Genomic DNA, 27,751 nt, shown 5'->3' with positions numbered 1-27,751 from the left:
TGAAAATTGAGACAATGACAGTCTACACAAACCCAACCAATTCACAATTCAATGATGATGATTCCAGTTCCAGCGCCTCGGATAGCTGCGACGTCATCGATGATGACTTATTTCAATTCAACTGATAATATGGCTGTTGACTCTCACAAATCAGATGAGTTGATGGATTTTATTGTAATTTAAAGTCATGTATGTTGCTTGTTGATTTTCAGGGAATAGAATTCAACATGTCAAATTTTACTATCTTATAATACAAGACACAAAAAAGGGTTTAAAATCTACAATGTGGGTTATAGGTTAGTAGTTCAAAATCTAGCCATCTTTTGCGTAAAAGGTTATTTCTGAAGGCCATCTAGCCTATTTTCTTCAGAGGTTTTTGGCAACACTGCTCAGCGCAGGCATTCGGATTGACTACTATAATCAGCAGGAATGTGCGTCATTTAGCTGACTTCAGTAATATTCTTATCAGTTTTCTTTTTGTTAGCTACAAGATATTGAGAAACTGATGAAATATGCTAACAAATAGAGAGAAATACTAAATTCCTTTCTGCTACAGCCCATAAAGGTCTATGGCCGGCCAGATGGCACTCGTTCAACTAATCCCTGTTCAGCGTAAGCTCTAAACTCTGATAAACAAAATATTTGTATCTTTCCGCTTGTCACAATTACGATTGGCTAGTAATGTATCACTCCCACTCCCATGGGGAGGAGCAAATTATACACGAGCATTTTGATAATACTGTCTCATGTTGTCCAGATAGGCTACTTACAGCAGCAGCAGAAAAGAAAGAAAAAACTCGAAAGATTATTATTATTATTATTATTATTATTATTATTATTTTTAAATTTCACTGGTAAACAATTGTTGCTTAGTGAGTAATGGTTTACCTTATTGGCGTTTCACCACAACACTCGTGGAACCGCGATTCATGCCAGCCATCTTTCAGATTTTTAAAGCAGAACACGCCTTCACAGTTGAATTGGCATCATAATTACAGCGCATGCTTAATGCTTATTTCTATTGTTTAATTAACTACACTCGATTACAGTATTATTAGATAATCCGTATTATATTTTTGGCATTTATAATAATATAGCAGTTTTATATGGAGTTTCATATCAAATCATATGAACTATTTTGCGGAGGAGTAGAAGCGTCGGTAGGAAAACAGCAAATCAGGGAGATTTGGTTTCACGTGGCTTTGTTTATCGCAATTTAGAGCTTAGGCCGAACAGGGAATGGGTAATATGTGGTCAGCCAGGGAAGTCGTTAGTGGAGGGATTGGTTTGCGCCGCGACCCCCTAGATTTTTGCCAAATAAATGTAAGTAAATTAAGACGAAAATGATATGTTTAGTAAAACTTTTAATAATCGATTGCATGATAGCTGGAAATTGTGTGTATGCCTATTGTTTTCCTTTACTGAATTATTATACGGGGTGGTGCACGAAAAACCGGCCCGGCACTCCACGAGCATATAGAAAAATACACACAAAGCGTAAAGGTTTGGTTAGTGAAATGCACTTACTTTACTTATTACTTACTTTATTTACTGAAATGATCTTGTAATCTTGTCTTTTACAGTAAATGCTGAAAATGATCGCCTTGTGTCTGAATGCATTTTTGTGCGCGCACCAACATGTTATTATACACATTGTGCAAAATCTCTGCCGCATCAATTGCCAAAATCTCATTACGTATATTGTCTTGCAAGTCTTATAATGTTTTTGGACTATTTGCGCATACTTTTCCCTTTAGATGACCCCATGGATAAAAGTCACAAATGGTCAGGTCCGACGAATGCGGCGGCTACCATCGTTTGTTGACAGTCCTTTGTTCTGTGAAGCTTTCATGAATTCGTGGTAGTGACTTGCATGAAGTGCGGCAGGTTGTCCCATTCTTTTGAAAGAAGGCATAGAAACATTCATAGGGCATCAATTGCGCGTAAAATTCCTCAAATATTTGCATATACAGATCACTGTTTACTGTTGTTTAAAAAAAAAAAATATGGGATCCACAATCCGACTTGCCGACACAACACACCAGACTCGTATTTTCTGATCGTTAAGAAGTTCCTCACGAATCTTATGGGGATTGGTTGTTGACCAGTATCTGCTGTTTTGGGTGTTTACATGTCCTGTCAGATGGAACTAGGCTTCATCATTTATAAAATACAGAATTGGGTCCAACATTCCATTATGAACCATTTCAAGTTACCACGTGCAGTAATTCACGTTTTTGCTCATCTCCTTGCTTCAGTTCTTGGACACATATCACTTTGCACTGATTCATCCGTAGATCTTTTTAAGACACGTTGATAAGTTCTATGCGAAATGTTCACTTGTTGCGACAATTTCCGTGTCGACTTCTTTGGACTCATTCGTGCTTGAATATCCGTGTTCACAGCAGGTGTATGAACAGACGAAGTTCGATTCTTTTTTTGGTTCCACACTGCACCTGTAGTACGCCACTTCTTCACGAAATCCTGTATACTGCTCTTTGTGGTACGGAAACGCAAGGAAACTTCCTTGCAAAAAATGTTCTGCGTTTCCTTAACCCGCCGTAGCACGCGCCACGGAGTCACACTCTGCGGATACTCCGTGAATAGAGAAATTTTAGATTTTTTTAGGACTGTTAAAGGAGTTTGTGCTGTAAAATATACGTGGTGAATTGTCAGAAAAATTGCAAAGAAAATATTAAACAATTGAATATCGCTTAAAAACAAAATACACATTAAAATATGTTAAATAAATATTGCGGATTGAGACTCCGCGTGCGCGCCTTGATGTTACAATTGACCACGGCTATAGAGGGTTAAATGAACCGGTATACACGTACGCCTCCACTATTGCGATTCTTTCTTGTAGAGAATACATTTCGCTGAAATTTACTTCATATGTCTTAACAAAGTCTTCACAGCTTTCGTACTGAAAACTGACAACACACTACACAAACGTCACAACAATAGACGATAATGCACAGTTTGCCTGTCTGTGGCGGGTCGGTTTTTCGTGCGCCACCCGGTATAATATCAGTCGTAACATTGCTATTTCAAATTGCAATTAAAATAGTTGGCCTATTCTCTACACTGACAATAAACGAGCAAGAAGTTAGAAAATAAAACAAACAAGAAGTTAGATATCTGTATATAAAAAGTTTGTCCTAGATTGCGGGAAAAAACTGCTGATACCATACAAGTAGTTTTTGTTCATTTAATTTACATTTTTGTTCTCACTATCAGGGGTAAAAGTGGATCTGTAAAGGTAGGGGGGACGGTAGGTAGCGGCATGACACTACGCCGTTCCCCCTGCCAATCTTTGCCCATTGTACTTTTTTAGAAACTGGGGGCACGCCGTACATATTTTCTCGAGGTGGGGGACGGCGTCCCCCCGCGTTCACCCCTGCTATGATATTCCTGTGCTCTGAAAATGCAAGCAAACACAACAATATAAGCTTTTCAATATAAAATATCCCGCACAGAAATATTTTCGTTTAGCTGAAAACTAGATTTACTACTCCACTTGAGCAGACACTACCTTCTTTTACAGTTCTTGCGAGTATTACCATACAATAAATACAGATGGTGATCAGAAAAATGGAAACACCTAAACGAAATTGCAACTTACCAGATTAATATGGTGTTGGGCCACCTTTCGCCTTCAGAACAGCCTTGATGCGACGTGGGATGGAGGCATAGAGGTCGTGAATGGTAGAAAGTAGAATCTTACACCATTCCTCGTGCAGGGCATCGGCCAGTTCTGTGAGAGAGGATGGAGGTGGAAATCGTCGCCGGAGTCGTGTTTCCAAGACGGACCACAGATGTTCAATTATGTTGAGATCTGGGGATTGGGCGGGCCAGGGGAGGTGTTGAACTTCATCCCGATGTTCCTCAAACCACGCTGCAACAACGCCAGCTGTGTGAATGGGTGCATTATCATCCTGGAAGATGATTTAAAGAACTTGTACACATACATCTATAATAGGCTATCCGAATATGGCGATGTATCGTTCTCCCCCGGGGACACCATCCAGAGACCAGTCTCCAATCAACCCTGCAATGCGATTACAAGAGCAGAAGAAAATGAAAATAGAAAAAGAGCACGCGAGGAGTCTACAGCACCAGAAGAGCCAACTAAGGGAAAGACAACCGAGAATTTGGAATTCGACACAATGGGACAGCTAGACCAAGAAATGAATTACATTGAAAACTTATTGGACTGGAAAACGATAGGAAAGTCCCACCTCGAAAAATTAAAAAAAGAGAGTGGTAGTTTGGGTCAAGGATAAGGCCCAGCTACTTGGAAGGCTAGACCAAATGGAGAAAGTAAATGTTAAGCTTCATGAAAAATACGATAACCTTCAAAAAGAAAAATTAATAACAGAAATGGAAATGATGTCGGGACAAAAAGGTGGTTGCATCGAAGACAAAAAGCAAATGGAAGAATTGAGGCAAAATAATACAAAACTAGAGAAAGAAATAGAGGAACTAAAGGATGAGAAGGCAGAAATTAAAAACGACAGAGATAGACAATACAAACGACTCGAAACAGAAATGCAAGAAATAACGGAAAGTATAAACGAGCTAAAGAAACAATTACAAGAAAAAACGAAACAAGTACACAAACTGCAGGATGATTACAAATATCTGGAGAAAAAATACGAGCAAGTAAAAGAGGAGCTAATACAGACACAACAATCTTTTGGTAGAGAGGAGATAGCATGGGAGAAACAGAAAAATATGTACAGGGACAAGATTGAAGAATTAAGAAACAAACAGGGAACCGACACAGACGCAGTAATACACGAAATACAGGCACTAACAAAAAAGATTGAAGAAAAGCAGGAAAAGATGGAAACAGATGAGGGACAAACGTGGTCGGAAGTAGTGAGAGGGAGAAAAGTAACAGAGAAAGAAAAGAAAATCCTAGAAGTAACAGCTAAAACCAAACCCACCCTAATATTTAGACCCAACGAAGGAGAGACAGTTAAGCAAACTGTTCAAAGACTAACAGAAACAATAGATCCAAGGAAGGAAAAATTAAAAATAACTGGTATGCGTACGACAAAGGATATTGTGGTATTGGAAACCGCAACAAAAGAAGACCTAAACAGGATAAAGGATAAAGAACAAATAAAAAGAGATTTCAAGTTTGAGGAAAGTAGGAAACGAAACCCATTGATGATAGTGTATGGCGTACCGACTGAAATAAAAGACAACGACCTCATAGAAGCTATCATCCAACAGAACTTTGAGGAGGAAGAATTAGCAGAAGCCCAGAACATAAAGGCAAGATTTAGAGCTGGTAAGGGAGGGCAAAAGAAATGCCACCTGGTTATAGAGGTCACACCAAACATAAGGAAAATGTTGATTAATAAAGATCGCATATATATCGATTATGAATCACATAAAGTTAAAGATTTCATTGTGGTACCACAATGTTACACGTGCCAAGAATTTGGCCACATCACGAAATATTGCGAAAGTAAGGACAAAGTACGATGCAGATATTGCGGATCCCTTCGCCACAAAAGTGAAGACTGTGAAGATAAAGGCAAAAAGGTATGCATTCCATGTAAACTGAGACACAAAATATGCCAAACTCCAAATACGGAAGAATGTGTTTCATATCGGGTAGCGCGTGAAAGGATAATCAGCAAAATAAATTATGGATAAAGGACACAAAGAAGTATCCAAGAAAAAGAAAAACAAATCACCAAGCAAAGCCAAAAGGGACAAAAAACGTTTGGAGGAATTTTTGGATAGAAAAGGAAGAGCTATGGCATCTACAAAGGATAAATGTATACAAACTGAAATAGAAAAAGATAATAATACTATTAAGAAACCACCTGACATATACTGGAAGAAAAAAGACAAACCAACTACTTCAGATCCAGCAGCAGAAGAAAAAACAACACTTAAGATAAATTTTGTGAATGGCGAGCAGAAATATCTATTTAAAATCAAAGAAGAACCAATTCAAGATAACAAAATTACATCAACTCAATCTCCGAAAGAAGCAGAAAATAAGAAACCAATTTTGATGGAACCAAGACAATTATGTGATAATATGAGCCATCAATATAGATTAGCCAAATTGGAGGACAAGAACATTCTTAGTGTGGCATTTCGACAAGTAATTAGAGATCTACATGACAAGGGACGGACGATAACGTACCCTACGCTGGAAGAAATCGGTAGAATAGAACTGAGAACATACGATCTTCCCGCTAATGGATGGGAGTTAGTAGATCTAATAAACGAAGTATATGAGAGAAGAGCTATACACTGGGAATTAGAAAATGTATACAAACAGATGGTGAACGCCCACGGCAGAATTTGTTTCGACTACAGCAAAACTGGTATGGACGCCTTTGTATACACCAAACATGCTTAACAGCTTACTAACATTAAAAATTGCACAAAACAACTCGCACAGGTCGAAACTCGCGACATTGGAAGCAAGAAGATTTGTGGAAACAAAATATATCGATTTAATCGCTCTACAAGAACCATATACGTATAATAACAGATTAGTAGCTTTCCCAACATCAGCGAGAATAATTTATGGTGGTGAGGCCTCCCTAGCAGTGATTGTGGTCATGAACAAAAATCTAGAAGTATTAAAAATCTCACAATATTGTGATAATTGGACTGTATGTGTTGAAATTATACAAGGAACTGATTCAATCTGGCTAATAAATTCTTATTTTTAATATAGTAAGGAAATTAAACCATTTCTAAATAAACTACAGCAAGTAATCAGACAAAACCCTGGAAAAAAGATCATAATAATGTTAGATTCAAACGCCAAGAACACAGCGTGGGGTTCACCATATACCGATCAAAGAGGAGAGGAATTGGGAGATTTTATCATGCAAAACGATCTTGCGATTATAAATACTGGAAACAAGCCAACCTTCGTAGGATCAAGAGGCGAATCATTTATAGACAGAACAATCAGCACAATAAACATTATGGACAAAATTGAAAATTGGATGGTTCACGATAAACAAACTACCAGTGACCACGAAGTCATAACCTTCGACGTAAAAATGGATAAAGGAAGGAATAAAGAAAGATTAAATATAAAGAAAATAGATTGGGAAGTTTTTAAAGACAAGCTAGACCTCCCCCAATTAGAACAAACAGAAGATGCTAACAGTATGGTAATAAAGGTAGAAGAAGCCACAATAACCGCGATAAGAGAATCCACTCCGAAATTAGTGCAAAAAGTAGGATACGGTGACTTTTGGAAACCAAAATTAGAAAGATTAAAAAAATTGGTAAAAGCAAGAAGAAAAAGTTATCAGGCAACCCTAGAACCGAGGCTCAAAAATATTAGGCTCCAAAATTATAGAAAGGTAAAGGACGAATATGAACAGGCGGTATTACTGGAGAAAAAACGAAGTTGGGAATTGTTTCTGGCGAAAAACATAGAAATGGATCCTTGGGGTTTTCCATATAAATTAATTATGCAAAAGATTAATCCTACAACATTATGCACAACTAAAAATGTAGATGGAACGTACACAAAAACAAGAGAAGAAACACTAGACAAATTAATGCAGAAATTTTTTCCTAAGGATACGATGGAAGATGATACAATGGGACAGATGCAGCTAAGAAGAAATCATGCAAGAGAAGCAACAGTAGTAAATGTGGACGACTCCGAATTGATAACAAATGATGAAGTAGAAAAAATTATAAAGAAACTAAAAACAGGTAAGGCCCCAGGTCTTGATGAAATAACAAATGAAATATATAAAAGGAATAAAGATATATGGGTCCCTTACTTAACAAGGCTTTACAACATATTGTTAAAGAAACAAACATTCCCAAATGAATGGAAAATTTTGAAGTTAATTATACTACTTAAGAGCCTGGACAGAGACCCCTTAGAAATTGGTGCCTACAGACCAATATGTTTACTAAAGAACATAAGCAAAATTTATGAGAGAGTTATAGCTAATAGGATAAACAAGTATAGAAATACACAGAATGACACTTTACAATATGGTTTTAGAGCGGGAAGATCGACCGAGGATGCACTGAATGTTTTTAAAGAACAAATACAAAATAGTTACTACCAAAAGAAATATGCTCTAGCGTTGTTTTTTGACATCGAGGGAGCATTCGATAATTTACGGATACCAGCGTTATTAGAGAATTTGAAGAAATTAAGGCTTCCACAATATCTGCAAAACGTAATAAAAGACTATTTCCAACACAGAAAAATAGTTATACAAACAGAAATGGGAGATAAAGAAATACAAAATGAAAAGGGCTGTCCACAAGGTTCAATCTTGGGACCCCTGATGTGGGATATACAACTACAGCCTTGCCTGGAGAAAATGGCAAAGAATGAGTCAATAGATAGAATCATAGCCTTTGCTGATGATATTGTAATAATAACCTCGGCAAATTCCAGAAGAGAAATAGAAACAAAAACTAACCAAGTAGTGGAAAGTCTATATAACTGGTGCTCTGAAAATAAATTAAAGCTATCAGCGAAAAAAACTAAGTTTATGCTTTTTGGAACCAAATTAACTAGGGAACCACAAATAAAAATATTAAATCAAAAAATAAAAAGAGTAACAGAATTTAAATACTTAGGCGTAACAATAGATGAAAACTTAAACTTTGAGAAAAATGTACAGTATATAGTTGAAAAAAGTAATAAAATTGCCAACAAACTAATGACAATTGGCAAAAATACATACAAGTTACCAAATAAAATATTAAAGCTATACCATGATACAATACTATGTGCGACTATGGCATATGCTTCAAGTCTATGGGTACATCGAATTTTCGAGAACAAAAAAATTAGAGATTCCATAAATAGATCTCAAAGAAATTTACTTATAAGACTAAGTGCAGCATTTAACACAGTGCCAAATGAAGCATTATGTATACTACTACATATAATACCACTACATGTGGTAATACTACAAAGAGCAGCATTCTACTGGCTAAAAAAGAAAGAAAACGAAAAGCTAATGGATCTTCTTGGCAAGGCAGTAACAACAAAGAAGGAGATCGAAGAAACTATAGAAGAAATATGGAACTTAGAATGGACAAACTCAAACAAATCAAGAAGATTGTGGGATATTATTCCAACAATTAATAAAAGGGAAAAGTTAAAACATCTAGATCCAAGTCCAGGTGTCATTCACTTTCTAAGTGGGCACGGCCCCTATGAAACTTACCTCTATAGAATAAAGGCCAAAGAGAATGCAATCTGTGAATGCGGCGAAATTGGAACACCAGAGCACCACATCTTTTGGTGCCCTCTGACAGAAGATGTAATACCAGAGAGGGAAAATATCAGACGTAAAAATCTAATACAAATAATCGAAAACGAAAATGATTTTAACATCTTAAAGCGAATAGCAAACAGCTATTCAGAAATAAGAAGAAGAACTTATTACAATGAAAACGAATAAGCATTGCATAAATGTAAATAGAATTAGAGTGGATGTGTCTTTGAGTGTTTTTGAATGAATGAAATCTTCCGGACCGAAGAAAATCTTCAGGATGGCACTGGTATTCCGTGCCCCCCGGGAGAGAGGAGCGAGTGGATCATCGCATCCCCGGTTTACACCGGATGGAACTCCGGATGCGTATGGTCTTGTGTGTGTGCGTCGCATGTGTGCTTTTGTGTTCGTGGTTTCCGGGTTTTCGGTTTTCGGGTTTTTGGGTGTACCTCATTGCGTTATGGACAATAAGTGAAGAGGAGTGTCTCAGAGATAGTGAGCTTAGTGACCGCTTCAGTCGATCTCGGCTGAAATGACGCTCCCAGCCTGGGTGTGCGAGCGGAAGGACACAACGGACCAGGATCCGCACTAAGTGCTCTGAGTGGGTTCTGGACCTCAAGTCAGCACATACAGGACTGTGATATGGCATGGATACGAAACTGAGAACACTCACAGAATACTTCGTGAATAACTATTAAATTTAGGTCTTATAAGAGTGGAAGTTATTAGTGAAGTGAAATGTTAGTGTAAATGTGTTCCGTGACCACAGGAGAGAACCAATCATACAGTGAAAAACCATAGTGATCTGTTTTGTTGTGAAAAGTGAACAGGAGTGCAGTTTGATAAATAACCATACAGCATACGGGAGAGGAACCATTGTCATACGGTGAAAACCGAAGAAAGAAGATGAAGCAACACATTATTAAAAAAACTTAACTAAATAATATAACAATTCAAATAATTAATAAAGAAATATAAAATTAATTAAACAATATCATTAAACACTCACGTGGAATAACAAGAGGGAAAAAAGGATAAATAGTAACCTAAATAATAAATGTATTAATACATGATAATAAATAACATAATAAACCATTAAATAAGAATAGGAAACCATAATTACAATTTTAAAAAATAAAAATTAGAAACTAGGTAACTAAAAAACATAATAAGACTACAATGTTTAAAAAACATCTTAATAATTAAGAAAAGAAATCAATGAGTAGGAATTAAATGGATAAGAACTACAGGGAAATAAAATATAAAAATAAACAAATAACAGCAATATAGAAGAGTAGATTAGTTAGATAATATAGATAGATAAGTAGATAAGAATTAAAAACAATAGAATGTATTATTTAAGTATTTTGTATCATATTTCATACTATTACAGTTGTTGGATCAGAAATTGAAATACTAAGTAGTATAGTTCAGGAAGGTGCGGATAGATTTAAGCTGAGTAGCACTTTGCAAGAAAATTGTTGTTATTTTTTTCATAGTTTATTCTTGTTTGTTTCTTTGTTTTTTGTTTGTTTTGTTTTTGTGCTGTGGTTCTTTTGTTCTTTCCTTTTCCCCTTTTCCTTTCACCTTTTTTCTTTCAAACATGGATATCCAATAAAGATAAGAAAACAAATAAATGGCAATGATGATAACCCGTTCCGGTCAAAATGTTCAGATGCCGGATCTGAAAGACGGGCCTGAGCCAAAAAAAATCCTGGAAGATGGCGTCATTGTTCGGGAACAACATCCGGACCATAGGATGCAAGTGGTCTCCTAAAATTGCGACATAATCGTTGGCAGTGATTCGTCCGCTAAGTGCGACCACAGGACCCAATGAAAACCATGATATGGAGGCCCATAGCATCACCGAGCCGCCGCCATGTTTCACAGTTGGGAGGAGACACTGCAGATCATAAGCTTCTTTGGGCGTTCTCCACACATAAACACGGCCCGTGGTTGGGAATAGGGTGAAGGATGACTCATCCGACCATATCACACGTTTCCAGTCCTCAACGGTCCAAGGTGCATGGTCACGGCACCATTTGCGGCGTGCGAAAGCGTTATGGTCCTGATGAGTGGTTTGGCCCGTGCAACACGACCCCGTAAGTTCATGTCATGTAATTCGCGGCGAACTGTGATTGTCGAAACAGGATGGGGGAGGTGCTGATTGAGTTCCTCCGTCACTTGCTCTGCAGTGGCACGACGGTTCTGCGTGACAATGCGCTTTAATACCCGGCGTGACCTGTCACTCATGATTTTCTTCCGCCCACTGTTCCGCTTCCCCGATGTGGTTTTCCCGTGTGTTGTGTAGGCCGTTATCACCTTCGACACTGTCCCACGCGACACACCTAACACAGTAGCCACTGCCGTCACACTCACTACACATAACCGCGCACCAACAATTTGCCCTCTTTGAAAATCTGAGAGGTCTCCCATTTTACACTACCTCCGTCTGCTGCAGCCACTGGACAGTGCTGTTCCACTGCGCCTGACGTAGTATGGAGACCGACCTAACACCCCACCACCAGCGGTCCGGCGCTGCGGGCGCCACGACACCACTGCCAGCCCATACATCTGACGTGTTGCCAACTACAGGTGTTTCCATTTTTCTGATCACTATCTATATATTATAAACATATTTATATTATGCAGGCTCGGATCCAGGATTTTCTTACGGGGATGCACCAATAACTACCAGTACATTTAAATTAAATTTGATTTTTTAAAATGCCTTTAGGATTTATGGTGTGAATAAGGAATTGCTCTGAAAATGCTGTGTCTTTTCGGTGAATGTTTTTCCTTTAACCTTCAGAAATTAACTTAAACTATTGCTTTTGCAAAACTGCTTAAGCCCCAAACGGAAACATGACAGCAGATATTTTCTAAAATGTTCCTTTCCACTGCTAGCCTCTCACTGTATATTTACAACGAAGCTACATCCGACCATGGCTCTTTGGTATTACACTATACATTGATTCACAATTAAGCATGGGAAGTCATCGCAACAATGTTTGGGGTAAGAACAGACGCATAAAATAGGGATACTTTTAGCACTGATGTTTTGTTTCTTTAATGTGCAACACACCTAACGAAAACACTTTACTTTGCTTGTACGCTTTCTCACCCTTCCCCTAGATCAATATACTTGCTCCTCTGTCTCTGTTTCCTCCAGCTAATTATACAGCCAAACAACACCTGCTACTTTGCAACGAAAAAGAGCACTTCAATTGATTGATTCATTACGGTTTAATAGGAACTTCAGCATCGAGGATATTTGTCTCCGTCACGATTAACACGACTCAAATTTAATAACAAATATATCAAAATAGAACCACAAAACTGCTCTGAAAGAGAAATAAACATCTAAAAGAAAAGATGCTATATGAGAATAACAAATATATGACAATAATGAGAAATAGTAAATATATATCAATAACAATAAATAATAATAATAGTAAAATACAAAAATATGTATCAATAACAATAATAATAAAAGTAACAGTAGAGAAATATAATAATAACAATAAATAGTAAAAAAGGAAAAATATCGAAATTAAGGCTTCAGGTGTACCTTTCCATGGAGGCCTATCGTCCATTTACTGACCATTAGTTTGTCTTCCACTATCTCAGATTTCAAAGAAACTGAAGGTGACTTACAAACAGGTGTAGATTTTGATCTTTTTGGGGAAAGGACGGTATCACTGAGTTGGCGTATAAACGGGCTAAATTTTAAGCTACCCATACAACGTGAGCTGCGATGAGCTTGTATTCGCTGAAGACCACCATTAACAGAAACACATGGAGTTTTGTGGGGTTAGAGCTGGATTAACCCATTTGGAGGCCCGGGGCTGGAAAAATAAGTAGTCCCTGCTGACTTCACCTAATACATTCTTGTGAAAGTACAGTAAGAAAGTTAAGGGAATATGTTCCATACTTTTGGTCATATTTTATGATGATTCTTTTTTAGATAACCAGTTGAGATTTTGACCAGAGTGGAGGCCCCTGTCCACCTGGAGGCCCGGGGCTATAGCCCGCTAAGCCCCTCCCTTAATCCGGCCCTGGGTTCACTAGTCGGATGGAACTGGGGTCGGAATTTCTGGACTTTTCTCAGGAACAAGATTAGTTTGGGTGCAAACGTCGGACGTCTGGGTTACTACAGATTTACAGGTAGTAGCTGCAAAAGGCACAGAAAGAGAAGAAGGGATGCTTTCTTTTAAGCGACCCTTAGCATCAGCAGCAGAGATCTCAACAACCATTATCTCTCGGATACGTTTCTCACGTTGAAAGGCTGGACAATTTCGAGACCATGCAGAATGCCCGCCCTTGCAGTTGACACAAAACGGCCTGCTCGCTGTACAGAGTTCCGCACCATGCCTACCCTGGCCTCAGTCCGCACAAAGAGCAGCACTCGCATTACACGACGTGCTGGTATGCCCGAAGTGTTGACATTTGAAACAGCGCAGGGGATTGGGAATATAGAGACGTACCTTAAGTCGATAATAATAAGCCAGCCTTCAGGTAGTCCGTAAGTATAGGCAAACTACTGTAAAGGTAAGAATCAGTGACTAAGTAGCAACGAGTACGTCTGACTTTCCTTTTGATGCGACTTACCTCTACACGTTGGTCAGTCAACTCCAATTAATCTCTTCCTCGGTGGCGTTTAGGGGACCGCAATATGATATTACACCGCGAGAGACGTTCAGTAAACGATGGGGTTCTACCGACACGTTAACTGGTATAATGGTTGTCAATTTTAGTAACTTCGTTGTTTGGTTCTTCTTGGCTATTTCCACCAATTAGGTGCCGATATTATAAGTTATTATTTTAATAAGGAAAGGGAACAAGCCCTTACTAGCACTCGGACCGTTTGCTTCAGCATTGGCATTATCGACCTCTTTATTATGATACAATATACTGGATTACAGGTATTACTTGTCTTTTCCACACTTTGAAATCTTGAGATTTTGCTTCGCTCTCGTTTGGTTTGGGCATCTTTTGACAATCTTTTACATCAGTTGAGTTGAATTACACTTGTCAAAAGTTTAAAACATATGAAATATATGGGTCCCATACTCAGGTAATAGTTACTTACAAATGAGAAACCCTACCGAGAGACAACTTTCTTCAGTCAAGCCAGAATCTCAGAATACTGCCTGGAAATGTTTATTGGCAATCATCATCTCTATCAAGTACCTGTTACGGCAAAGATTGGTTCTGACAAGTAAGGGACCATATGGTTGTCGCGCAAATCAGATGCAGACATACGCCATCTGATTGAGCGTGAAAAGAAATGGAGAACACAGAAATTTAAGGGCCATAGGGAGCGGAGCTAGGAAAGAAGAAACGTTGAATGACGGCAAATTGAAGAAAGTCAGGAATGACGGGAAAAGTTAATTTCGTGCAAACAGGGAAAGAAAGTCAACCAAAAGAAAGAAACTAAACATAACATGGGCATCAAAGACGAAGAAAGATCATAATCAGGGCTGCCATCCGGACCGCAGTGTTGCCAGCGTTGCATAACATTGATATGGAAGATATAGCACAGTATAGCAATTCATGCACAAGGAAAAATATTATTAACACAAAAGACAATTGAAAAGACACTGTACACATGCGTAAAAAGGTTTAACGTAGTCGTGAGTGAATATTACACCCGTGTGAATACAAATGGAGGAAAATAGAGAACAGTACGCACCATTTGTAGTTTAATTGCAGTTGACGTGAAGATCACGAATGAATGCGTGGTCAATACACAAACATTTCTCGCAGTGAGCACAGCGGATGAAAGCAAGCTGGTCACACGCGTCTCTGCAGCATTCTTCTGTGAGTCCTTTTTCAAAGCAATTTGCGGAAGGTGTTTCAAACTGTCAAGGATGTTAATTGGAGTAGCCACATTTGAAAAACGCAAAGCGTATCATGTTTCGGAATCGGCTTGAGGAAACCTGGTAATGAACAAATGACTGAAGGCGGAGAAAGTTCTCACGTTGCCACACATTAATACTGGAGAACATTAACGTGTCTGTGATGAACTTTACCATGTTTTTGAATGGACGAAAGAAGAACACATCAGCAGGTTGTATAAGGCCTGTACATTTCGGAGAAATCAGCTTTTAGTAGAACTGAACACCGTCAGGAACTTCATGTTGTAAATAATGTCATCCTTGTTTGGAGTCCAGGAGTCAACCAAAAGCAAAACACGATCCTTACCCTGAAGATCGGGCCACAAAACTTCTTCCAAGAAGATTTGCAAATCCCGTTTGGTCATATTCGCTGATCTGCTTGCATATGCTTTCACATAGGGGAATTCAGCGACCATGCGCGCTGGAAAGTTATCACTGGGTTCCGAAACAAGAACATACATGTGTGGAAGCAATGTACCGTCCATCCCAATCACCGGCATAATCATATAGGAATGCGTCGTTGCGGTAACTGAACCTACGGCACCAAAGATTGGGTTGCTTCCTTTAATGGCAAGGGTTCTGCCTGAATGCAACTCTTTAGCAAATTTCGACTGATTTGTATTAAGGTCCTGCTCTAGAGTCAACTCGTGCTCTACAATGAAAGAATTGATCTCGTTAACAAAGTCTGTGGCGGATGCTTGAACTGCAGCAGTATCAACGGCGACTCGTGTACTAACTTATGTGTAATCTTGCGCGAAACCAGTTTGTTTTTTTCGTTTGAAGCGCGTGACCCATGATCTGGGCGCTGTGAATGATAATGTGTTGTGTGGATCAATTTCTTTCTTAATATTCATGGCCCAGATACGTATTGTGCGGTCGTGAATAATTGCACTGCATTGTCTCATTGCGATGAAATGCTCGAGTACAGCATTATTTAAGTGTTTCTGTAAGGAGTGCCGGCGTTTGCAAGGTGTTGTGAGTGTCTTTTCAAATTTTTGTAAGACGGTTTTATTTTTTATTTTGCGTTTTTGTGCCATAAGGCTAGTGAATTTTAGACGCGGTGACATATCGATCGCTAACCCAGGAAGACATAGCTGAGGGGCTCCGGCCCCGGGAATTTTGTGAACTGTTCCTTTGGTGGAGATGGAGCATAAGATGACGACCCACTGCTTTCGTGGTGGGTTGGTGGACTTCGTTCTGGTTGCAACATTGTTTCTTCTGCTAACGCTGTATCATCACCGAAATCACTTTCAATGTCCTCAATATCTGTCCCATCTTCATCCATCACTAATGTATTAAACTCATCTACAACACTTTCTTCGTTCCACAACTGTGTTTTAATCTTTTCTGTAACGATAAGTTCCTCCCGCGTTGGTGTTTCTTGTGAAATGCCGAATACATCTGCTAACAACTTCACAACTACATATTTTCGCATTTTGTACACATATGATGCGCCTAGCAAATCGCACTCGTGCCTGCTGGATAATAAACAGAATTGCTTCAATATATGACGGCAACGTCTCACAATCTTTGTGCTCTACCTACGTTCAAATCACTCGCTTCTCCTATTCCAATAGCAGATCAATATTGATCTAGTGTGGTATTTTTCTAATATATCATTAACAAAACCACATGCAACAAGTGTACAAATCAGTTTCCAAAATATCCCCGCACTCAGTCCAATGCCACTTCCTGACTGCCTTTTGTGGTGGCACACACAGAACATAATCTTCGCTCAATACTTGTACTTCTACAACAACAAGCACTAGTTGTGTCTCGCGCCTTTAAGTCCCACACTCTCTGCTCACTTTCTACAAATGCGCCTATCTACGTAGTTGCCTGTGGCCCATAGCATGACAAATTACTTCGTACCTCTTTCATTTTGTAGTTCCACGCTATCTGATTTTGTCTTCTCTCATAAGATCACTGCTTGGACAATCTCGAAGGAAAACCATGAGTACACATGTGAAAAACATGTGCACATTGTATTTTATGAACAAACAAACGTTCGGTTAGCTCTTATAGCGATCGCCATGGAAACAACAGAAACAAAAAATGTCCCCGTGTTTTGGAGGCGTCCATACACTTGTCTCCCACCGAGTTTGGTGACATATATCCTACCTACGGCGAGGCGGCGTTTGCGGTTTTTTGTCTACCAAATCAGCGAATACGCAATATACACTGCATCGTCAATTACCCGGGTCTTCTTCCAGTCTATTTATTTTTCTAGTCAAGGATACAATCAGGGGTTTATATCTTTAATCCCGAGGCCACATCGGCACTTTCGGTGAGACTAGGACAGATGAGGAAAGCAGGTTTGGGCCGTGCTACCGTATATCATCCCGACATTCGCCTTGTGCAACGACGGCTTATAAGGCACAATATGCAGGATGGCCGGCCGAAAGTTTTCCTCTATTAATATCGACACTGGACCGATAGTATCCCGGATAGATAAGTGGTTAAGCTCTTCGCTTTGTATTCAAGGGGTCCCGGGTTCGATTCCCGGTGGGGACACAAAAGGTTCGGATCCCTCGTTAAACTGTAGCTCCCGTCCTTTATACTTCATTATCATCCCATGGAAGGCAATAGCAAACCACCATGGGTTCATCCAGCCCAGAGACCTTCAGGTCAAAACCTGCCTTCGGGCAGAACACCGATCATCATCATCATCATGGAACGATGCTCCCAAACACTTTCGTTTCTGTGTTATCATGTGTACCCCCTTCACTTTCATGTCTATATTTGTCCTCCCTCATGTACATTATTCACTCACAACTATCGTTAAACCTTTTTACGCACGTGTACAGAGTCTTTTCAATTGTCTTTTGTGTTACTAATATTTTTCCTTGTGCATGAATTGCTATACTGTCCTATACCTTCTATATCAATGTTATGTAGCACTGGCAACACTGCGGTCCGGATGGCAACCCTGATTATGATCTTTCTTCGTCCTTGATGCATTTGTTATGTTTAGTTTCTATCTTTTGGTTGACTTTCTTTCCCTGTTTGCACGAAATTACCTTTTCCCGTCATTTCTGACTTTCTTCAATATGCCGACATTCAATGTTTCCTCTTTCCTAGCTCCGCTCCCTATGGCCCTTAAATTTCTGTGTTCTCCATATCTTTTCATGCTCAATCAGATGGCGTATGTCTGCATCTGATTTGCGCGACAACCATATGGTCCCTTACTTGTGAGAGGAAATAAGAATGAAGAAGGAAATCTAATGCAACATTTAAGAACACGAAAGTAAGACGCTTCCCAATTTAAACAGTGACTACTGCAAAACGGTGGTGAAATGTCACCCAGAAATACAAAATGAGATCCTAGAATTCTTGGTTTGGAGGCGTTCAGATGACATGCAATGAAATCAAGGCCAATACTCTGTTTGTTTTGTCCATGACCTCTTATTCCACAGGAGATGTCAGTGGATGCGAGCAACAAAGTATTTGTGTACATTAACTAACTAACTCTATGGCCTATGGAACCCGGAGGTTCAATGCCGCGTTCACAAAAGCTCTCCACTGACTTCTATTCTTAGCTAACTGCATCCAGTTCCTACTCTGTATTCCAATCTCTGCGAGATCCATCTTAATATTGTCCTCCCATCTGCGCCTAGGTCTTCCTAATGGTCGTTTTTCGATTGGTCTTCCAGTCAAGACTTTGAAAGCGTCTCTACTTTCTTCCATTCTAGCTACATGACCCGCCCATCTAAGCCTCCTAAACTTGACGACCCTAACAATGTTGGGTAAACCATATAAATTATGTAGTTCCTCGTTATGAAGTTTCCGCCATTCCCCATTCCCGTTCCTCTTGGGTCCGAATATTCGTCTCAGGATCTTGTTCTCAAATACTTTCAGTCTATGTTCTTCCCTCAGAGTAAGTGACCATGTTTCGCAGCCATACAAAACAACAGGCATGATTATCGTTTTGTATATTTTAAGTTTCAAATTCCTCGACAGAATTCGAGACGACAAGAGATTTTGAACCGAATAGTAACACGAATTCCCTGCTTTTAATCGACATTTAATTTCTCCGTGAATATGATTTTCCTCTGTTAATATTGATCCTAGATATTTGAAACTATCCACTTTATCAAAAGTATTATTTAGTATTCTAACGCATCCATAATTTGCTGTATTCCGGTCCCGACGCACTTCCATGTATTTAGTTTTCTCTGCATTTACTTCTAAACCCATGTCCCTGCAAGCGTTTAATAAGATCTCTGCATTTCTTTCTATTGTTCTCCTATCATCTCCTATTAAATTTACATCATCAGCATATGCCATAACCTGGTGAATACCGTTCAACTGTAAGCCCTGGTTGCTATCTTTGATTTTCCTTATAGCGTATTCCAAAACGAAGTTAAATAATAATGGCCACAACGCATCTCCTTGTTTCAGGCCATTTTCGACGTGAAAGCTCGTGGACAAAAATTTTCCTACTCGGACTTTACTTTGGGATTCATTTAAACATATCTTAATTAATCTAATTAGCTTTCTCGGTATTCCAAGTTCTGTAAGAACGTTGTATAATGTTTCTCTCCTAACCGAGTTGTACGCCTTTCAAAAATCAATAAATAGTTGATGTACCGGGGTATTGTATTCCCACTTTTTTTCGAGTATTCGGCGAATGGTAAATATTTGGTCGATAGTTGATCGATTTCGTCTAAATCCGCACTGATAATCTCCAATAATTTCATCTGCGTATGGGGTCAGTCTTGCTAACAGAATATTTGAAAGGATTTTATAGGTTGTTGATAGAAGAGAAATGCCTCGATAATTATTACAGTCAGTTTTGTCGCCTTTCTTGTGGATTGGAACAATGATTGATTCTTTCCACTCTTGAGGCAATTCTTCCTTGTTCCAGATAAGGAGAATGAGTTTGTGTATCTTGTTCCACAATTTTTCGCCTCCAGCTAAAATTAACTCAGCCGGAATTTCATCCACACCCGGAGATTTGTGTTTCTTTAATTTCTTTATAGCGGTTTCTACTTCTATTCGGTTGGGCTCTGGAATACACGGTTCTGCGGTGTGTATCTCCTTTTCTCCACGCACACTAGTTTTTGGTTGCGTGTTAAGCAAATCGTCAAAGAAATCTTTCCATCTATTTAAGATGCTATCCGTGTCAGTGAGAACTGTACCGTCAGATTTCTTTAATATATAAGCACGAGGTTGATAGCCTTTCTTAAATTCGTTGATTCCCTTATACATGTCCCGGATGTTTTTATTTTTACTATTATCGTCAAGTTCCTTAATTTTAGCTTTCAGAAAATCGCGTTTCTTTGTTCTACAAGTTTTGGAAGTTTCCCGCCTGATATCTGCGAAATTTTGTATAGTCATTTCATTCGGATTTTGTAGCCAGCGTAATTTTGCCTGTTTTCTCTTCTCTGCTAGTTTTATGCATTCCTGGTCGAACCATGGTTTGTTCCTACGTATTTCCGCGTGTCCCAATTTTTCTTTTGCTGAAATTTTAATGCTATCTCTAATTTCAATCCAGGTATCCTCAACACTAGTGCACTCCGAATCTTCTAAAGCCGAAAATCTATTCGAAACTTCAATCTGGTATTCCTCTCTTACCTGGCTGTCTTCTAATTTCTTTAAATTGAATCTCTCCGTTTTCGGACAATGAATATTACCTTTATTCAACGATAACCTCTCTCGTATTATCGCTGCTACCAGGTAGTGGTCAGTATCACAATCAGCCCCTCTAAACGACCGGACATCAATTATGCTAGATTGCCTTCTACTATCTACTAAAACGTGATCAATTTGATTATGTGTTTTCCCGTCTGGTGATGTCCAAGTGTATTTATGAACGTCGCGATGTGGGAATTTTGTACTCTTCACGATTAGGTTTTTGGATGTTGCAAAGTTCACGAGTCTAACACCGTTGTCATTACTTTCCTTATGCAGACTTTCGTTCCCTACAATCGGTTTGAAAATATCCTCTCGTCCTACCTTCGCATTGAAATCCCCTAATAGAATTTTCATATGGTATCGCGGGAGTTGGTCAAATATCCGTTCCACTTCTTCATAAAAACTGTCTTTTATATCGTCATCCTTATCTTCCGTTGGGGCATGTACATTTAAAACAATAATATCACACAACCGTCCCTTAAGAGTAATAAAAGGAAGCCTGTCAGTAACAAATTCAACCCGTTTAATTGCTGGTAATATACGTTTATGAACGAAAAACCCCGTTCCTAACTGGTGATTTTTATTTCCTTCCCCGTAAAAGAACGTAAAATTTCCGGAATTCTCAGATCCATTTCCTTCCCACCTAACTTTCTGAACTCCTACTACGTCCATCCTGTATTTCTCTAACTCCCTTGTTACGGATTTTAACGCGCCTGCCCTATAAAGACTCCTAATATTCCATGTTCCAAATCTCATGTCCATTTTCTTTTGCTGAGGTCGTGCCAAGTTATCAGTCCTTGTCCGAGGCTTTTGTGAATATTTCTGAACAAGTGTTTTTTTTTTTTTTTTTTTTTTTTTTTTTTTACATAATGAGGTTGTTAGCCCTACCCAAACCCCCAAGCTGGAGGACCACTCCTAGTCGGCTGTCCGCGACTGCTTATTCAGTATATTCGCAGTTAACCTCTATCTAGAGGCCTTCTCCTCGATCCGCAACCTGAGGACGCGCCATGCAGTGGTGACAGGAACCCACGTTATTTGTGTACATTGGGTTGACAAAGAAGCTAATGAAATATTTCTAGGTCCCTGACAAGCCTTCCATAGCGGGAGAAGTAATAGCCACACTGATTTTCGGATGCTTTAGCTTAAACACATCTAAGCAGCTTTTTCGATATTTCAAATTCTGTAAGAATCTTGTAGAAAGTTTTCCTCTTAACCAGTCATAAGCCTTTCCAAAATCAATAAATAACTGATGTACCGGGGTTTTTATTCCCATCTCTTTTCAAGTATTTGTCGAATGATAAATATCTCATCGATAGTTGATCTATTTCGCCTAAATCTGCACTGATAATCTCCAATAATTTTATCTTCGTATGGGGTCAATCTTGCTAATAGAATGAGACCTAGAGCAAGAATAATCAACACAATATAAACTAAACTAAAATCCCAGGCAATTCAGTGTAATAATAGATAGAACCAACCAGCCAGATAATGATATGTAGACAGCACGTTTTCCCATTATTCCTGGTTTACTTGATGTACTTCCCTATCTTTGAATTTAAGTAGCTCCTCAATTGTCTCATCATAATGTTATTATTACCAATAACTCCATTTTCCCACCGGGAATAGAACTGGAGATCAGAAACACCAAACTTCCCTGTTAGCAACTTGAATACATGGAAGACCTAACACAGTATGTAGAATGTTAAACCTACTGAAAACTTATTTAATAAATCATAGAATGTCATGTCTTTCTCTCAACACACGGAGTTTTGCATTGACTTGTCTACTGAAATCTGAGATACAAACAGCTCCCGCTTGAACAAATATAAATAAAGATAAATTGTTATCACAATAGTGTTTTTAAAGTTGGAGTTTCTATAGAAATGATAGGAATAACTTGGTTTGAAAGTAAATAAAACACCATACTGTACCTAGTCATCTGAACATTTGAAGGAATTGTCTGCAAATGAACTAATCAATTTCTTGTACAGCATTTTTTTGAACTTACAGCCACGCCAAAAGAAACAAAATATTATTTTCAATGAATATAGGACAAATCGTACTGGAGATAATTTCCCATTAAAAAGAAAAATCCTGAATTGCGAATCCTTCTTTTCAAAATGAACAAAGTCAGTTATTATTTCAATAAATCCTTTAAAGTATACATAAATTCTTTCCAAGTTGCCAAAAATTTACACATTTAGTAAATAGTTATTACAGAAATTCAAATTATTATAAAGTAATGATATGAATTCCATTTTAACTCTCACGAACGATGCCTCATAATAAAATAATCCATCTAGTTGTGCAGCTAGTGTGCGTGTTTTAAAGATTTAAGTTAACGACTCACTGCTCAGCTTTGAATTTAAATATTATATAAAAAAATTGCAGTGTTCCTCAGAACACATATGTATCCTATTAATGCAGGCAAAGACTCAGGCAGAAATTATGTTACAAGCGAAGTAAAAGAAAAAAAAACTTGTTTATTGAGCTCCAAAGAGTTTCGAGTGAGTAAAAACTAGAACTAAAATTTTTCCAAAATGCGAATAATAATAATAAATTGATTAATGAGCACACCAGAACCAAAATGTTTATTAATTTTATATAAATCGTTGCCTTTTGTAAAATTTACTAGTTGAAATTGGTACTAAAAAATCTTGCAAGGTAGAATTTTCTAAATAATACGTTTCCCATATTAATCAGAGTAATACTGTGTATTTATGAGGAATTCAGCATAAATGTAATAATGCAAAATAAATACAATAATGCAATAATTTCCAAATGCGTTATTCAATAATTTCAAATGCAATAATTTCCAAAAAAAGACGATATTCTATTAGGAAGAAATTACATTATTATTTACCAAAATTCTTGGATGAGATAAATATCCCTACTAATCAAAATTTAGTAAATATTACACTGGTTATTCTATATGTATTTATTTCTCTTGTAGATATTTACAATAATATAATATAAATTATAATACAGTACAATCTATTAATAAATGTTTTCAAAGGTTCGTTTAAAAATAGATACTGCACTTGATGCATGTTAAAATAATAAAATATGATAAAGTTAACTTAAAAATTACATTTTACATACATAGCCCATAACTACGTGCAAATTAAATATAAAAGTAAACAATAGAATTAACTTCTACTGAAATAGGTAAGTAAAACAGCACAAACAAACTTTCTTTCAATAACAATCTAAAAAAAAGCTATTTGTAGAAATCAATACAATGGTCTTTTATTCTCACTTTAGATTTACATACAGAACAATTTTCATAAAAATATATACCTACGTCTTAAAATACTTTTCATTTATCTATAACTTTACGTCATATCTTATGACAAAATTTTCCCTGGCAATTTTCTAGATAGTTCATGATTATCTTATATTTCTCTCTCGAGTTTCTCTTTAAGAATTTTGCAACATTGGTTAACTGATATGGATCTGCATCTAAATCATAGGCTTCAACAAAATTCTGTAAAAAGAAAGAAAGCAAAATATTATTCGAGACAATCTTAACGCCTATAAAGAACTATGGACAATATGCAAAGTTTAATAAAAGTAATTGTCTACCTTTCCAAATGGTCTGATTTACGTGATTTCCTTGTAGTTTGTGATTTTTTTTTTACAATCTTTCCCAGTTTGGAAGCAGATTAAGAAAAAAATATATACCCTCTTAAATAAATTACTACGGGCGAGCGTACGAAAGTTTAGAAATACCTATGATGAAAATCAGATCAAAAGCTCTCCGGGTGCTGCATTACAAATTGCAGGTAATTACCTAAAGTTCATTCAACGAACCTTCTGATCCTAATGTAAACATTACAGAATGGTATTACTCCGCCAGTCATTGGATGATTGGCTATCGGTCAGCGCTTCTTTCGAGAAGCACGTGCTTGTATCCTGTAGGTGTTTTACATATTCCTCGCACGCAGTCATACTGTAAACCGTGATTCGCGCGTAAGGTGGGTCAAAAGCCACTTTCTGCGCATGCGTATTCTCTTTTATTACATTAATTCAATTTGGTTCTTAGACACCGTGTTGTTTCTATTATATAACTGTAAGGAAATTGCATTTCAGGTAATGAACCTTACAAGCAACAAAAACATTGAAAAAACAGCTTATTTGACAATGGACTATTTTCTTTTGCCGCATGGATGTTCCAAGGCTCTTTAACCAATAAAGTGAAACAATTACCACGTGTATCTGTTTACATGAGGTACTGAATGTTACTTGAATAAACTATAACAATATTGCAAATTTGTTTTGAATCCGAGCAGACAGAAATCCAAATAAAACACTTAGAAAGCAATGATTTGGTAAAGCCTTAATAGTAGTTTAAACAAGAGTAAGTAGTTTGAAAGACTCAGAAACATTTTTGACTCCATAAGCCGTACCGTACAACAATTTCTTCGTTGTGTTGTGAAAGAAAAGAGAAGGGCTGCTTAAGTGAGGAATTAAACTAAGCAATTCCCAATTTGCTTTTGAAAGATCCAATTGTCTAAAAGAAGATTGGACTTTTTCAAAGTCATAAAGAAGAATCTATAGTACAGATGTAGACATGAGGTGTGCCTGTATATACTTTAATAAAATTGTTTGATCTTTATTCTTTCTTTAAATGTCATTTTTCAATTGTACTCTACAATTTCATTAACTCCTAATTTTTCAATTCATTGAAATAATAACTTTATGTTATTTTTAATATACTTAGAACCCAATAACAGGAGGATATAAGAATTTTATAGTGAACGGATGAGTGAGCTATAGCTACTTAACTTTATGTCCACTGTATGAATATTTCTAGCTACACATATCTATATATATAAAAGAGAACGCACAAAATCCTTTGTCCGCTCATCACGCTAATACGGCTGAACCGATTTCTTTCATTTTTGGGGGGTTGTTAGGATTTGGACCCTAGATGGTTTTTATCATATCACTTTAATTTTCAATTACCAGTGTCTTGAGATAATTGACCAATCAGGTGTCAATACGTAAAAAAAATCCTTTGTCCGCTCATCACGCTAATACGGCTGAACCGATTTCTTTCATTTTTGGGGGGTTGTTAGGATTTGGACCCTAGATGGTTTTTATCATATCACTTTAATTTTCAATTACCAGTGTCTTGAGATAATTGACCAATCAGGTGTCAATACGTAAAAAAAATCCTTTGTCCGCTCATCACGCTAATACGGCTGAACCGATTTCTTTCATTTTTGGGGGGTTGTTAGGATGTGGACCCTAGATGGTTTTTATCATATCACTTTAATTTTCAATTACCAGTGTCTTGAGATAATTGACCATTCAGGTGTCCATACGTACAAATCCTTTGTTATTAGTTCATCATAGGTATAAAAATAAACGTATTTATATGCAACCCGCATGACCCTGTGACTCAGCGGGTTAACATAACTGACAGGCGCTATAAATCACTTGAAAGCGAAAAAGTAAAAATTATCTAAGTAACAAAGTTTATTGCGTTCCGGGGTGACCGCAGCGAAGCGGGGTGAACGCTGCTAGTGACCTATAAATTCGCGTACACTAGGAATGGGCTTCAAGAATTTGTATCTTTCACTAGATCGAACTTGTGTTTATTTTCTCCGAAAACTGGAACGTTTGTGATTACCTTCGCATTAGTAGTTCTATTACTGACATTTTAAATCTTCTTCAATGCATTGAGAGTTTACACGTTTGAAATATTGAGTAAGTTCAATATAAATGAATACACATGAATGAATGAAATAACAGACAAAATCTGGAGCAATCGATTCATTTTGAAAACTCTTGCTCCTCACGAACGAAGTTGTGACGACACTGGACACGAGACACTATTACAGATCTGACCGCTAGTTGGCGAGCTGTCACTTTGGATGAATGCAACGACCCATTCTTCTTATTGCTTCATGGCTTTACCTTTGTTTCCTGAGTACCAGTGTGTTTAACTGCTCTTATTTTACATTGCCGGATTGGAGTGTGCTTTATTAAAAGTACAGCCTGTATTGTTCCTCTTTGTTTTACAATATATATAAGTTGGGTAAAAAAGTTAAGCAATATTGTTCTCACTTCAGAGGGGCATGTCTCAGCACTGTACGTCTGATAAGGGAATGTTAGACGAGGAAGTGGTGAGTGGTAATTCATGTTATTCAGTCAAAAGCAGCAGTGCCGTGAAGTAGAGGAGGAATATGGAAGCGCAATAAGAATACGTTTCGGAAAGACGAACAGTATGCGTGGATGTGCTCACGCGTTGAAGTGGCGTTTAAGCGCAATGCACAACAATGTCTTCGGGGACTTTGTGAAGCGTGTGGTGATGCAGCGTTGCCGTATTGTACGGTGACGTAATGGTTGAAAATGTTTTGTGAAGATAGGGATACTGTTCTAGATAGCCCTCGTTTGAGACGACCCCCAATTGTACAATTCAGCTCCTTGACTTCCTGCTGCATGCAGATTGCCGATGGACTGCGTGTGAGTTAGCAGCGGAGGTGGGCGTATGCCACAAAAGATTTACACATTTTTCAGAACATTCTTAGGTTCCGAAAAACTGCAGCACGTTGGATATTAGGTCAAATCATCGACGTGTAACAATGGCATTGTAATGCACTTACACAAGAATTGCTGAACCGCCACTAGAGGGAGGGTGAGATTTCCTTGGAACGATGGTTACTATGGACGAAACCTGGTTTCAATTGTATGAGCCACGGTTGAAGCGGCAGTATAATAAATGGAAACGTACTGGTTTCCCTCGCCCAAAGAACGTGCACACGGTGTTGGTGTGAAAGTAATGTCCATTATGGCTTACGATATCTATAGGGTCATCCTGTACCATGCTGTATCTCAAGGGCAGGCGAATCGCGGGTTGCAACTTCTTGCAACAACATCTTTCTCCTGCACTCTGTCAATGTCACGATGATCACGATGTCACATGGTTAACATTGTGATGGAGCTCCT

At 38.0% G+C, this 27,751-nt stretch overlaps 1 protein-coding gene across 3 annotated transcripts in view; it reads right to left on the bottom strand.

The window, feature by feature from the left end:
• Positions 1 to 23,679: 23,679 nt before the first annotated feature.
• LOC145691901 (N-acetylglucosamine-6-sulfatase-like) overlaps positions 23,680 to 27,751 on the bottom strand; it is a 265,742-nt gene continuing 261,670 nt past the window's right edge. For 2 of the 3 annotated variants that reach the window (XM_081767223.1, XM_081767215.1), the window contains exon 10: positions 23,680 to 24,281. In XM_081767223.1, the coding sequence (XP_081623349.1) occupies positions 24,135 to 24,281 (147 nt within the window). In that variant the 3' untranslated portion in view covers positions 23,680 to 24,134. The remainder of the gene's footprint in view (positions 24,282 to 27,751) is intronic. The other variant, XM_081767209.1, reaches the window with a different exon arrangement.

The sequence above is a fragment of the Thermobia domestica genome, chromosome 1, assembly GCF_964235325.1.
Source record: "Thermobia domestica chromosome 1, izTheDome1.hap1.1, whole genome shotgun sequence".
In the NCBI taxonomy this organism is placed as follows: Eukaryota; Metazoa; Arthropoda; class Insecta; order Zygentoma; family Lepismatidae; genus Thermobia; species Thermobia domestica.
Note: the sequence above shows the minus strand (reverse complement) of the source record. Positions and strands in the feature narration are given on the sequence as shown.